Source organism: Anabrus simplex, chromosome 2 (assembly GCF_040414725.1).
Source record: "Anabrus simplex isolate iqAnaSimp1 chromosome 2, ASM4041472v1, whole genome shotgun sequence".
NCBI classification, from domain to species: domain Eukaryota; kingdom Metazoa; phylum Arthropoda; class Insecta; order Orthoptera; family Tettigoniidae; genus Anabrus; species Anabrus simplex.
In genome coordinates, this window is record NC_090266.1 from 654,997,335 (window position 1) to 655,012,071 (window position 14,737).

Genomic DNA, 14,737 nt, shown 5'->3' on the forward strand with positions numbered 1-14,737 from the left:
CGTGCTGAATTATGAGAATGAAAGGAGTGAGCTGAATCCAGATAAAGCATCCCCTCATTTGCTGTAACCATTTTAAAGGAAAAATGCAAGATTATTTTCAGCGAAAGTGTAACAACTATCTACAAAATAGACTAAAATCACAACTAAGTGACATACTTTCACTTCACATTGTACTGGAAAGCAACAATGACGGTTACTGTTTAGGTGACCTTAAAATTGTACCGACATTTTTTGGACGTGATATTCCACTTAATTGATTCGCACGAGAGGGTACATATTTTTCGTCGTTTCTTTTCATTATCCTGTAGAGTCTGTACGTTTACACTAGCCTAAGCGTAGCGACATACATATAATCGCAGTTTAAGAAGACATTGCTGGAAAATTAATACCAATAATTAACAGATGCCTCTGTGGTGTAGTGGTTAGTGTGATTAGCTGCCACCCCCGGAGGTCCGAGTTCAATTGCAGGCTCTGACACGAAATTTGGAAAGTGGTACGAGGGCTGGAACGGGCTCCACTCAGCCTCGGGAGGTCAACTGAGTAGAGGTGGGTTCGATTCCCCCTCAGCCATCCTGGAAGTGGTTTTCCGTGGTTTTTTCACTTCTCCTCCAGGCAAATGCCGGGGTGGTACCTAACTTAACGCCACGGCCGCTTCCTTTCCTCTTCCTTGTCTTCCTATCTTCCCATCACCACCCGCAAGGCCACTGTTTAGCATAGCAAGTGAGGCCGCCTAGGCGAGGTACTGGTCATACTCCCCAGTTATATCTTCCGACCCAGAGTCTGAAGCTCCAGGACACTGCCCTTGAGGCGGTAGAGGTGGGATCCCTCGCTGAGTCCGAGGGAAAAACCAACCCTGGAGGATAAACAGATTAAGAAAGAAAGAAAGAAAGAAAGAAAGAAAGAAAGAAAGAAAGAAAGAAAGAAAGGAAGAAAGAAAGATTTAACAGATTTTTGTTTTTAGTTTTCTGCAGTGGAACACTGTACTTTTTTTCAAGAACTTCACTTATATCTTCGTCTCACGATCTTTATTTCTGTTTAACAATAACTTCAAGTTTACTGTAGTCCCTGAAAATGTTTACATGTGAGAATTTAGAACGTTGTCGATGGTTATAGTGTATTGTACTTACGGAGACATTTTTCTCCCAAATAGATGATAATTAGTCTGAACATATGATAAGTCTTTGTAAAATGTTATTTACGTCCGCCTCTGTGGTGTAGTGGTTAGTGTGATTAGCTGCCACCCCCGGAGGCCCGGGTTCGATTCCCGGCTCTGCCACGAAATTTGAAAAGTTGTACGAGGACTGGAACGGGGTCCACTCAGCCTCGGGAGGTCAACTGAGTAGAGAGGGGTTCGATTACCTCCTCAGCCATCCTCGAAGTGGTTTTCCATGGTTTCCCACTTCTTCAGGCAAATGTCGGGATGGTACCGAACTTAGAGCCACGCCACTTCCTTCCCTCTTCCTTGTCTATTCCTTCCAGTCTTCCCATCCGCTCACAAGGCCCCTGTTCAGCATAGCAGGTGAGGCCACCTGGACGATGTACTGTTCCTCCTCCCCAGATGTATCCCAACCCAGAGTATCAAGCTCCAGGACACTGCCCTTGAGGGGGTAGAGGTGGGATCTCTCGCCGAGTCCGAGGGAAAAACCAGCCCTAGAGGGTAAGCAGATTAATAAGAGGATGAAGAAAGATATTTACGATGCTTCATGCTCTCAAAACAAACATAAATATTTTGTCATGTGGGATGAGATTAAAACTCATACAGTCACCATTGCTTCCCATTCTTGACTACTGTGGCGTTATATTTGTACATGCGTCATGTTAGCAGAGTTTGAAACTTCGGCGACCACTTAATTGTTGTCTTAGATTTATTTAAAATCTGAGTTATGATACACATGTCACTCTAGCTTATCACGCTATTTCTTGGCCGAAACAGTCCGCGTTCGTAGCGTAACGGTGAGTCCTATTAGCTGCCGTCCTCGGGGGCCTGGGTTCTATTCCCGGTACTGCCAGAAATTTAAGAATGGCAGGAGTGCTGGTATGTGGTTGAAATGGTACATGCAACTCACCTGAAAAGAGCTGCACCACCTCGGGATGAGGACATGAGTTTACTTTATTGCTGAAACCAGGTAAACGTCGAACATATCAGATAATGATCGACTGCTTACTGAAGGTAGGCCGCTATACATTTCAAATACGTGCTCTGCTTTCACAGCAATTATACCCGGTCTTGTTCCTCCCTATCCACCGATCCTCTGTGTTTAACAATTCTATTGTCGTGGCGGGTTGCAAACATCGGAATTCCTGCCTGTCAGTGTCAGAAATACCACCTCATTACCTAAATTTAAGACCGCTTGCCGAGGCCGCCTCCTGAATGCAGCCGACTAATTTGTTAGATTGAATGAGTGTGACAGAGCAATTGGCCGCGCGGTTTGGGTCACTTACAGTAGCTGTCAGCTTACGTTTGCGAGATAGTGGGTTCGAACCCCACTGTCGGCAGCACTTAAGATGGTTTCCCGTGGTTTCTCATTTTCATTCCAGGAAAATGCTGTGTCGGTGCGACATAAAGCAAATTGTAAATTAAAAAATGAATGTCTGTGAGTTAGTAATGTGTAACGTATTGTTACGAATAAAATTCCATCGGTTTTTTTTAAATTTCAGTATGACCTACTAAATGCACACACATACATAGTTATAACCAGTTACGAATGGCTACACTTACTAAGTACAAGTATATTCACAAGACCCTCTTCCTACGGCACAGTAGGAGGTCCAGCTCTTTCCTTTACCTGGGACACTAATCCTTACTTTCACTTTCCCCAAGTCCAGTCACCTCATACAGCAGCTGTGTGTAGACCGCTGGATCTGAACACAGGGCTACGGGCTATCGACACACGATAACCGTTCGTTGGTTTGACTCCATAGACAGTCCGTAAACAGGGTCAAATCGACATGTGCGACACAGTTCGCACCCGCGACCCCACAGGTGTGGGAAAAGCGGGACGTTATTGACAGTATGTTGAAGGGTCTTTTTATTTGTTGGTTTGCATCTGTTTCAAAAATTGTGTTTAAGTTTGTACTTGCTGGTACCGTATCATCACAGACTGTCTCAAAAATTCCGTTTACGTAGGACAGTGTGTCTTCTCCCACTTCGCGTTCCTTCTCCATTCCTTTTCCAGACATAAATCTTTACATATGATCCCTCCTGGTGCCACAACTTACTATGAACCTCTAGACGTATGCGGGTTTAGAGTATGGAAAGGCTATGAGCGTAGATTATCTGACACTGTTCGATTATTCAATTTGCATATCTTTTGGCCCAAAAACACACCATCTTGATAATTCAGCTCTGACATACCAGCAACTGTCATATCCTAGTTTTCGTCCCATGTGGTACCGAAGTCAGTATGTGTCGAAAAACCCGGGAGAACCCTGCGCATGATTGTTTTGACAGCAGTGACGTATAATTTTCCGTGTAAAATCGCTTTGTACTTTCAATATTCCTTTTTCTTTATTTCTTATTCCATTTACCCTCCAGGGTTGGTTTTTCCCTCGGACTCAGCGAGAGATCCCATCTCTACCGCCTCAAGGGCAGTGTCCTGGAACGTGATACTTTTGGGTCAGGGCATGCAACTGGGAAGGAATACAAGTACTTAGCCCAGGCGGCCTCGCCTACTATGCTAAGCAGGGGCCTTGTAGGGGGGGGGGGGGTAATGGGAAGTTTGGAAGGGATAGACAAGGAAGGCGGAAGTTAGCGGCCGTGGCCTTAAGTTACGTACCGTTCCGGCATTTACCTGGAGGAGAAGTAGGAAACCACATAAAATCATTTCGAGGATGGCTGAGGAGGGAATAGAACTCCCTCTAGTCAGTTGACCTCCCGAGGCTGAGTGGACCCCGTTCCAGCCCTCGTACCATCTTTCGAATTTCGTGGCAGAGCCCGGAATCGAACCCGGGTCTCTAGGGGTGGCAGCTAATCACACCACAGAGGCGGACTTCCGGTATATCTATTATGAGCATAATTGTTTCAGAAATTATAAGAAGTAACTTTCTTTCGTGAGTAACGCCCGTTGTTACACTGATGTAATAGTTACATTTGTATCTTTATTTTCCCTCACAACAGTCATATTTTATTGCCTGTATTGACGCTCAGTCAACCCAGAAATTCAATGACGCTACATCATTTTCGCTACCTGCTACGCGGTCATTAATGGAATGAAATCGTGGCTGGGTAGCTCATTCGGTGGAGCTCTGGCTTTCTGAGTTCAGGTTGGAGAGTTCGATCACGGTTCTGTGCCATGGGGTACTGAAATACGCCAGTCTCAAGTCGGTAGATTTACTGGAACGTTGAAGAACTCCCGCGGGACAAAATCCCTGCACCACTTGTGTCCGAAATCCGTAAATATTATTATTATTATTATTATTATTATTATTATTATTATTATTATTATTATTATTACGAACATGAAAGGGGTCAGTGGCATGGTGTCTCGGCGAGTGAACCAAGCACACGCCGCAGTCCTTCACAGCCCAACGCGCTAATTCAAACCTGCAAACTTAAACGCTTTCCTTCGGTTGCATGAGCAAATTTCCGAAATAAATGTCCGGCCGTTGTGTTACTCCTGGCTCATTTAACGTGTATACATCGGTGATTCCCCGGTATGCGCACGCCCCTTGTAAGTACGTTTAATGGTTTCGCAGACTCCGAAATGACGGAAATTTTATCGTACAAGAGTTTTTTTACATGCCGGAAAATCTACCGACATGAGGCTGGCGTATTTGAGCACCTTCACATACCGCCAGACTGAGCTACGATCGAACCCGCCAAGTTGGGCTCAAAAGGACAGTGCTTTAATATCTGAGCCACTCAGCCCAGCGAGTGAGAAATTTAATGATCAGTGTCACACCTATCTTATAGCCGAGCATATTAATGCAGTTCTGTACTAGAGCCTGGAAATCAGTGTTTGAATACAGTGATATTTGGGCGCTATCCTTGTCCTCGTTTGCTTCAATTCGTCTAGGAAAATGCTAGAATTGTATATTATTTTTATAACATGAAACACCTCTATCTTAACTTATTATAGCTGCACCTACTGCTACAGACCCCAGAATAACTCAGGTTATTTTGCAATATTAACATACATCTGGTGATCAGAAATATGTCCCTGAATAAACAACAGTAACTATACACCTGGTGAAGCTGGAACGTTAAAGAACAAGAGGTTTGAGAGTTACCATCATGTTTGTCTTACTTCTCTTCATCATGCTGTTCGCACATGTTTTACACCTTTCAAATTAGCATAATGATTGTACGTGTGTTACAGGAGACAATGGTGACAGTCTGTGCTCCACCAACGACGATGAAGGAGACGGGGATCCTGTGTCTTCCTCTCCGACGACACCAGTCAATGGATCATGGTCGAACGGCCGGCCTGCTTTCTCTTCCCGTGGTCCTGCCAAACTTGGAAAGCAGCGTCTTGGGTACCAGCAACCGTCGTACCGTCAACATCCACAGCGTGGAGGGTACAACGATAGCAAGACACCAGCAGTCACCACGGAGAAGAAGACCTTCAACGAGGGTATGTAATCTCAAGCATGTATTCTTTTGTAATGGAGCTCGGCGTACCTGTCACAGCGCCAATCCATAAAAGAGGTTTTTCCTAATGTTCCACTTTCAGCCAAGGAAATGTTGTGTTGGTGGCTTGGTCGATTCTGCTAAATTATAGATCCAGATTATGGTACATACTTAACCGCAAGCCCCATACAACACACGGGCTTTTCACCACAGCATCTCATTGTCACTGCCAGCACTTGCAAACCTCACTAGACATAGCGGGGGTGGATATTTGCGTCTCCCTCGCAACTCTAATTCCTGCTCCCTAATGGAACAATTTGATTCAATACACACATATGGTCGTTGCGCCTCGAAATTCCGTTGTGAGACAACGTTAAGGGGAGAAATATTGACCCGCAGCACACGTATCACTTACAACGAAACTTCGTTGATATAGTTCATGCAATACTGAACCTTAGATGACAGAACCTTTCTGGTCAGAGTTCTAAGATGAAATATTATTACACAGCGCCTTTTCTAGACGCAAGGACGATATATTTCTCCCAGCCTCACTAGCCTCGGTCTTGTGAAGGAATTCGAATCCCACTTTCATTTGACAGACCGGGAACTCTTCTGAACGAACTTGACAAAGAAATGCATTTCCTCGTTCGCTGTCTACATTACTAGGTATTATGATCAAACAAATGACCAGGTTAGCGAGTAATACGGTATTTCACGCAAAATAAATGAGTGAGTTCTGTGTGAGGGCAAGAGCACAAGGGCCACCTCAGTAGTTTAGAACAATTTTCTGCCGTCCTCGGAGGTCTGGGTTCGTTCCCCAAATTTTTCAAAGATTTGGATTTGATGGAGGTGCTGGTGGATGGTTGGGAAAGTACATATAGCGGTAATGAGAAGATAAAGTCATTTTTAGGAGCACGATAAAGAAATTATGACGTATATCTGTTCGGAGTAAAACGTGGCTGGGAACGACAGACTGCGTGTTTGCTCATCAGAGAGCCACGCGATGCACCTAGTTTCTGACATGATATATGTGTCAGAAGACTTCACGATCTAATGTATATATATTCCAGGCGAATCAGCTGCCCCTATCTAGGCCTGTACTGTACTGTTTTATACATACCTCAGTTTTATATACGACTTGAAAACATTTATCCCTCCGGTGCGCACAGTAAACCGTACATCTTTGTATTCACCACCTACACAAAAATATTATCTGTTATACCATAATATTATTAAATAATAGAAACCACGAGTGCGCTCTCTAAATGATATGACAGATAAGTGAAACGTCTGAGAATCATATGAGCTGTAATCTACACGCATTGTGCAGCGATGCAGTGTAGAGTAGATGGTAAGAGCAAGCCAAACGCTAAGGTTCGAGTCCGGGACTGGGATATTTTATTTTTGATTTCTTTATTTTTTACCATCTCTTAATGAAAAGGTATGTGGTCCTAATAAGAGCCGGTAAGTCTTCACGGTTGAACGAAGAGGGGATATATAGTGGAAGGAGACGAAATTGCACTAAAAATGGTTAGTTACTTTAGCAAGTGCTGCTTGGTTCAGGTACATCTGGGCGCGCCACTGAATCCATTTTGTAGTGCGTTGTAACATAGCTGGTGTTATTGATCTGCAGGTTCCATTTCGGCGATGAGTTGTCGAAGACGCTCGGGTGTTTCTGGCTCCTGGGTGTAAACTGTTTGTTTCAAATGTCCCCTCAGGAAGTAGTGCCGTTAAATCGGTGAACTGGCTGGCCAAGGGACAGGTCTTCCTCTTCCTACCCACTTCCCTGAATGTGTCCCATTCAGATGGCTACGACGGCTACCGTCCAATGTGTTGGAGCTGAATCCTGTTGAAACCACATCGTTAATCGTTCTCCAAGTGATACATCCTCCAGCAGAAGTGGGAGTTCATGGCGTAGATAGCAGAGGTAGCGTGCGCCTGTCAAATGGCCCTCAAAGAAACACGGTCCAATAAGGCGATCACCTAAGATTCCAGACCATACATTCAATACAATTTCATTTTATAAGCTGCCTGTCGCACCCAGTGGGGATCTTCAACACCTAAATAGCGCACGCTGTGGCGGTTGACTGTACCATTATTGTGGAATCGTGATTCGCCCTATAAAAGTATTTTCTACAGTAATTCTGCATCATTTCCAGATTTACTAACAGCCACCGGCAGAAATTAATTCGAGCTTCGAAATCCCGCCTGTGGATCTCATGGTTTAGCTGTAGATGGAAGGGGTCATATATATATATATATATATATAGCTATTTGCTTTACGTCGCACCGACACAGATATGTCTCATGGCGACGATAGGATAGGAAAGGCCTAGGAAGGGGAAGGAATCGGCCATGGCCTTGTTAAGGTACAGCCCTAGCATTTGCCTGGTGTGAAAATGGTAAACCACGGAAAACCATCTTCAGGGCTACCGACAGTGGGGTTCGAACCCACTATCTCCCGATTACTGGATACTGGTCGCACTTAAGCGATTGCAGCTATCGAGCTCGGTTTGGGTGATATTTATGCGCATGCAGTAGAATAGAAGCCTGGCTGATGTTGACCTGTTGCACTAGTGAGTGGGTTATTCCGAGCTGTGTCCGGAACTGTCTCCTTATTCACACCAGACGAAACGGTTTCTCTCGGACAGGTTTTATTACCTGAAGTTCCCTATTGTTCGTAAACGTCTCTCAACACTTCGGAAAGTATTTGCAGTCAGATGTCGAGTGTCCGGATACCTTTCCTGACACAGACGTAGTGCCTGCAACGAATTCTCTTTCGCTTCCGCGTAGATGAGGAGCATGTAAGCGGATTAGTCCGTGGAATATATGGTGAATAACTGAGGTGACTTCATTCCAACCGTGTAGCATTACAGTGTGCACAGCGTACAGAATTCATAATAGCTTGCGAGTGGCACACACGGGCTTGTGTTTAAGCACTGAAGCTTCATATGGATGTAAATAAAAGTTTTATGATGTAGGGTTCAAATTATCAATACTAAGTTCCGTTCATTGGCAGGCTAGCCGCTAGCGTTTGACCACATGCGCTTCGCCACAGTTGTGAATGAGACGTGTATTAAAAATGCCTTAGAGTACGTTTCTCCTTAAGTTCGCTGCTTCGTACGTCATCCTCATCACTGTATCTTAGCTTGAAGCGTTATTTCCGCGTTTTACTGTACCCGGTCACTTGGCACATCTTAACATAGTTACATGCAATACGATAAATGGTGGAAAGGGTGTCATATTTTTCGAACGGTTTATAGTCACATGGCGAGAACGATAATAGTGCTCAGAATCGTTTGCAGGTTGTGCTTACAGTGCATTACGCTGGCTGAGAACAACAGTGACGTAACTCAAAATCTGCCGGTTTTGAGTTACGTCGATAATATTCCTCTCAACATAAGTCGCGGAAATTTCACGTGGCCTTGCGCCGCTAAGGAGTGTGTAACGTTAGTATTGCAGCGAGGGCATCCATCCATGAGAGACGCATGTCAGTGTGTGGCAGTCTGTTGCCGTGTGGAGTTCGCTTCACTGGTGACGGATGTGCACATAAACCAGTAACTCACCAGCCGAGATAACACTCTGGATTTTGAAATAGTTCTCTATTCATACAACTGTGGGGGACAGGGGAAGAATAAGTTCATAGTCTCTGCGTTCTTGCACGGGGTGACCTATTACAAAATCAAAAGCATTTCCCTGAAGTTCTTCGAATTTGGACACAGTCAAATGAAGGTGACCTCTGCCATTCCGTTATAGAAAGAAATGTTAAAAGAGCTTTGAAATCTGGTCCCATCTACGTACCAGCCCACTATTCAGCTATAATCAGTAGCGCAAAGAAAAGTGTAAGTGCGTTTAAAGTAAACGAAATGCTCCCACCGAGTTCGTTGATGAATTTCTGTCCGCAATAATTCGCCGAAAGGAAAGGAAAGATGCAGATCATCTTGACAGTTATGGATTAACCCCAGCTTATCTGGGACCTTTGCCAATCCAGAAGAAGAAATTTGACGACTTACAGAGCCTCATTCGCAACAGATCCATAACGTCTCTCCATGCTTATTTTTTTAAAGCTTAGAATGCGAGTAGGATACAAAAATCTGATTCATCAATGTGGACTGACAGACAGTATTTGCATTATTATTATAATTTTAATTTAGTTTCTTTGTTTGGTTTCATGTGACTCCCTGTACTATTTTTATTTACAAGTTGGTTTACGTCGCACTGACACAGATAGGTCTTATGGCGACGATGGGACAAAAAGGTTCGAACCTACTATCTTCCGGATGCGAGCACACAGCTGCGCGGCACTAAGCGCACGGCCAACTCGCCCGGTGTACTATTTTTACTTCCTGTATGATAATTGCTTTCTGATTTTATTCAGTGAGAAATCTAAAGTATAATGAATATCGTGGTATTTTCCTGCTTTACCAAATATCTGTTTTTGTTCCTCATTCATTGGTTGTATAATCATCTTAACTGTTCTGTAAGAATAAATAACATTAGTTGCGTCATTATTGTATCCATATTTCCATGATGATGATGCTTGTTGTTTAGAGAGGCCTAACATCTAGGTCATCGGCCCCTATCCATATTTCTATGGAATATGATACCGACTAATTCATTTGCGACGTAAGTCAAAGAAGAACTATTCCGGGGTTTCCGTGGTTCACAGAGGTGTAAGAAGCGCCTGGGGTGAATGAGTGGACGGTGAAAATATAGAGCATAAGTTCTTTCTTTCTTTCTTAATCTGTTTATCCTTTAGGGTTGGTTTTTTCCCTCGGACTCAGCGAGGGATCCCACCTCTACCGCCTCAAGGGCAGTGTCGTGGAGCTTGAGACATTGGGTCAGGGGATACAACTGGGGAGGATGGCCAGTACCACGCCCAGGCGGCCTCACCTGCTATGCTGAACAGGGGCCTTGGTGGGGGATAGGAAGATTAGAAAGGATAGGCAAGGAAGAGGGAAGGAATCGGCCTTGGCCTTAAATTAGGTACCATCACGGCATTTGTCTGGAGGAAAAGTGGGAAACCACGGAAAACCACTTCCAGAATGGCTGAGGTGGGAATCGAACCCACCTCTACTCAGTTGACCTCCCAAGGCTGAGTGGACCCCGTTCCAGCCCTCGTGCCACTTTTCAAATTTCGTGGCAGAGCCGGGAATCGAACCAGGGCCTCCGGGGTGGCAGCTAATCACACTAAACACCACATCACAGAGGAGGACCAGAGCATAAGTTAAAGCACTAAATTCTGATAGTTTATTTCTTTGCTTTTTTATTTGAGTTTAAAATTTGATAGATAATCTGAATGAGCAACAACAAATAACAGTTAGATCACACAATAGCAATGACTTAAAGTCAAAATCAGGGACAATAGAGAAAAGTATTGAAACAATAACTTACGAGGGTTAAGCAATCTACTGTAGCTCAAAACAGGTACACTTTTACAAGAGCATGTTTGCTCCACTCATTTTCATTCTAAGAGACTACGCTTCAAACGTCACTACAGTCCAGCCTCTCAGAGGCACACGTTTCTAACGAAATTACACCTTATAAATTTCAAAAACTGTATTTACTGTCATTTCTGCTCGACAGTCTGTTACATACTCATCTATAAATAATGACATTTTAAACAGGTACGATGATTGCCCATTCTAAATGGCCTTAATGTACAAAACGAAAGGTTTAAGTCGATCGGCCATGCACAACAGGCTAGGAAGCGAAACACTTACACTCCATTTTGAAAGACATTTAAAATCCTAAATGGGCTTATGGCCCGAAGTTGCAGAGGCTAAGCTTATACTACAGCGGGGTGACTGGATGCGAAATATTAAGTGCCAAAACAGTGTGAAGAATTTAAAGGTTTTGAAAATCTCAGTCACGCCATGCCAAGTTGAATGGGAATTAACAGAGGGTGAACACTCTTTATTGCCTCAATTACATGCTTCCCAGCAGGGGTTTGAACAGAGTCTTTAGACTTGCCGAAAATATGTATTTAAACAGATACTTTAGGACTTTACATTAATAAAGGAAGTTTGAAACCTTCTCCTCAAGTTATCTGCCTAGAGCCATCACATGTTGAGAGATGTCTGCTATTACCTTCAGTTGTTGGGCCATCCGAATACGGACCTACGACCCCTGCCTCCTATTACGCCGTACACAAACTAGACCGGAGCGATGAAGATGACAATACGACCCTAAAGCGCCCAGCTTTTATAGTATCTCAGAGGGGAAGATTCCAGAACTCTTTTGAGCTAGGCAGAATGCCTATACACACCCCCAATTTTAATTGGCTAGAGAAATATACACAAAAATTCCTAATTGGTTAATATCTTAAGGAAGAAGGAAGCCGTAGGGGTGCTGACAACTATAACACATAAAAAAACAATCTACAAAACTTAAGGTTTACAAACATTGAAAATTGAAAATTCCTTCAAAGGGTAATTGTCCCTAATCCCGCAAGAGGGGGCACATTGGCCGATAGTAGAGACATCTAATGGTTAAAGGTCCAAGTATCTTGTGATACATAGTTTAGGATTCACATCACAGATGGCCTTATGGAAGACGCGCAGTTCAACCGGACGGAGAAGGTGTACCCCCGGCACAAAAACATGTATTAAAATGCGAACATTTTTTCATACTATGTTAAGTTGAAGAGTACTGTCTGAAAATTAAAAATAAAAGAGATCTGAAAATTATTGAACGGTGACGGCGGATGAAAGATCGAATTTGCGCCAAAACTTCGAAGGCAATTTTCTCAGAAAGCCTATTTTTAATTTCGTCACTATTCTTCTCAGTTAACGAATAGTACCATAGCGGATGCCAGCAGAAAAATATTGACCTCACGATTCCACTCGTTTGTTAGGCTGCAGAAGAAAATAGTGGTAGGGGCAACTGATTCATTTGGTGTATGTAATGTATGCAAGTATGTTTCTTGTTTTCCTCGAATAAAGAACATTAGGGAAGATTGGCCGTTATTAGATATTAAACGAGTTTCAACCAGAGACAGAGTCCATCAAAGGAAGAAAATCCTACGATTGACCTATTAACTTCCTCGGTTGGTCGCGTCAATCACGAACTTTGTGGAAGACCGTTTTTGCCACTACCGGTGCCAGAGATTGAACAGGGATCCTTTCGGTGTAATTATACCACTAATCAGTTGATGCATAGTGGTTCCATCATATTTAATCTAATTTATTTTATGATGGCCCAGGTGACCAGCGATGTCTATTAGGTGCCTGCCTCGTGTGCTTAAGAAAGCGGGATCAGATTCCAGCACAGTTGGTATTTGAGACAGCTTGAATGCGAGAGGTCCATATCAGAATTTCGTTTCTAGGTACCGGGCGAGTTGGCCGTACGGTTAGGAGCGCGCAGCTATGAGCTCTCATCCGGGAGATAGTGGGTTCGAACCCCAATGTCAGCAGCCCTGAAGATGGCTTTCCGTGGGTTCCCATTTTCACACCAGGCGAATGCTGGGGCTGCACCCTAATTAAGGCCATGGCCGCTTCCTTCCCATTCCTAGGCCTGCCTGTCCCATCGTCGCCATAAGACCTATCTGTGTCGGTGCGACGTAAAGCAACTAGCGTTTCTAGCAAAAATGTAATTGTTATAGTAGGATATAAGAGGAAATGTACTGAAGAAGAAATTTATATAAAAGGAATGTTAAGTTGTTTTTTTTCAATTAAAGTTTTCATTTTTAATAGAAAATTGTTGATTTTCTGTCACTCTGGCACAGGGATCTCCTGTACACCTCATAGCCGATCTCCTTTCATACCGTGTTTTTATATGGGTTTGGAGTTGTTAGTGATTTTCTAATGATTGCAGTCCAATGAGAGTAGCGTGGCTCTCTGTCACAGCTGAACTTGAATCCCGGCAACTGTAGAGGAATTTCCAATATGAGGAGCGCGTGGTGGCAGTGATGGCTCTGCATCAAACTCTCTTGCCAAATGTCTGGATGCTCCGCCAATCCTATATAAATATACGAAGGAAGAAGGAAGCCGTAACAACAACACGGTGGGGCCGCGGTTATAGGTGTGGGTGGCGTCATGGCCAGTCAGTGAGCTCATTGTCACGCAACACTTCAGTGATATTCCTATTTCCTCTTTTCTGGTAAACTTCTCCGTTAATTCTTCCACTAAGCGCTGGACGCCATATGTAGCATTTACTATGTTCATTATAATAGTATTAGAGGCTGCATAAACTGAGGTGCTGAAGGCGTACATCTGGTTTCGATCCCCATTCTAGAAGTCGAAGCGTTTAGAAACGTTATTCCCACTTTTGGAGAGGCATATGGTTCTGAGTTTCACTCAACCTACACCAAAAATGAGTACCAGGGTAATTCCTCAGGGCAAGGGTGGCGGGGCACAGAGCTAACAACTCCATACCACTAAGCGCCGTGGTTACGAATAGTGGAAGCCTTTACATCTTAAGGCCCGCTCACACTTACCGGAAGGGAGACGCGGAGAGAGGAACTCCCGAGAATAATTTCTCCTATGTGCGCTCATACCTATAGCAAGCGCACCTCGTCATTTGGACAACTGATCGTCAAAACTTGTCTTGCAGTTGGGTGTGAAGCGTTGGTTCACGTGTCAGCTCTTAGCTCTCTTGGTAATGAAATGGCGTATGGCTTTCAGCGCCGGGATGTGTCCGAGGACTTCGGCTCGCCAAGAACAGGTCTTTTAATTTGACTCCCGTAGGCGACTTGCGCGTCGTGGTGATGTTGATGAAATGATGATGAAAAGAACGTATACATCCAACCCCTGTGCCAGCGAAGTTAACTAATGATGGTTAAAACTCCCGACCCTGCCGGGAATCGAACCTAGGACCCCTGGGACCAAAGATCAGCACGCTAACCATTTAGTCATGGAGCCGAACACTCTCTTGGTTGATGATGCTGAAAGGGAAGAACAAAGGACGGCTTTAATTTATCTAGAAATTTAAATGGTGAATTGTCTGATTTGTTTCAACCGTTGTTACGCCCTCAAGACAAATTCAAAGTATATTTTCGAATAATAATTGTGTAATTTCAACTGCTATTTCAATGGTATTGCTATACAACTTATGGCATTTATCATATAGAAAAGTGTAGTTTCCAAATAAATGAATATCTTTTTCGCAGTCCATTTTCAACACAGCCCAGGGGAAGCAAACACTATGTACGGTATGGACTCAACGCGA

General features: G+C 43.8%; 1 protein-coding gene across 1 annotated transcript in view; it reads left to right on the forward strand.

Moving 5' to 3' along the window:
- LOC136864323 (serine-rich adhesin for platelets) overlaps positions 1-14,737 on the forward strand; it is a 600,697-nt gene that overhangs the window by 262,066 nt on the left and 323,894 nt on the right. Inside the window, exon 2 of the mRNA XM_067141153.2 lies at positions 5,319-5,573. Within this exon, the coding sequence (XP_066997254.2) occupies positions 5,319-5,573 (255 nt within the window). The remainder of the gene's footprint in view (positions 1-5,318; positions 5,574-14,737) is intronic.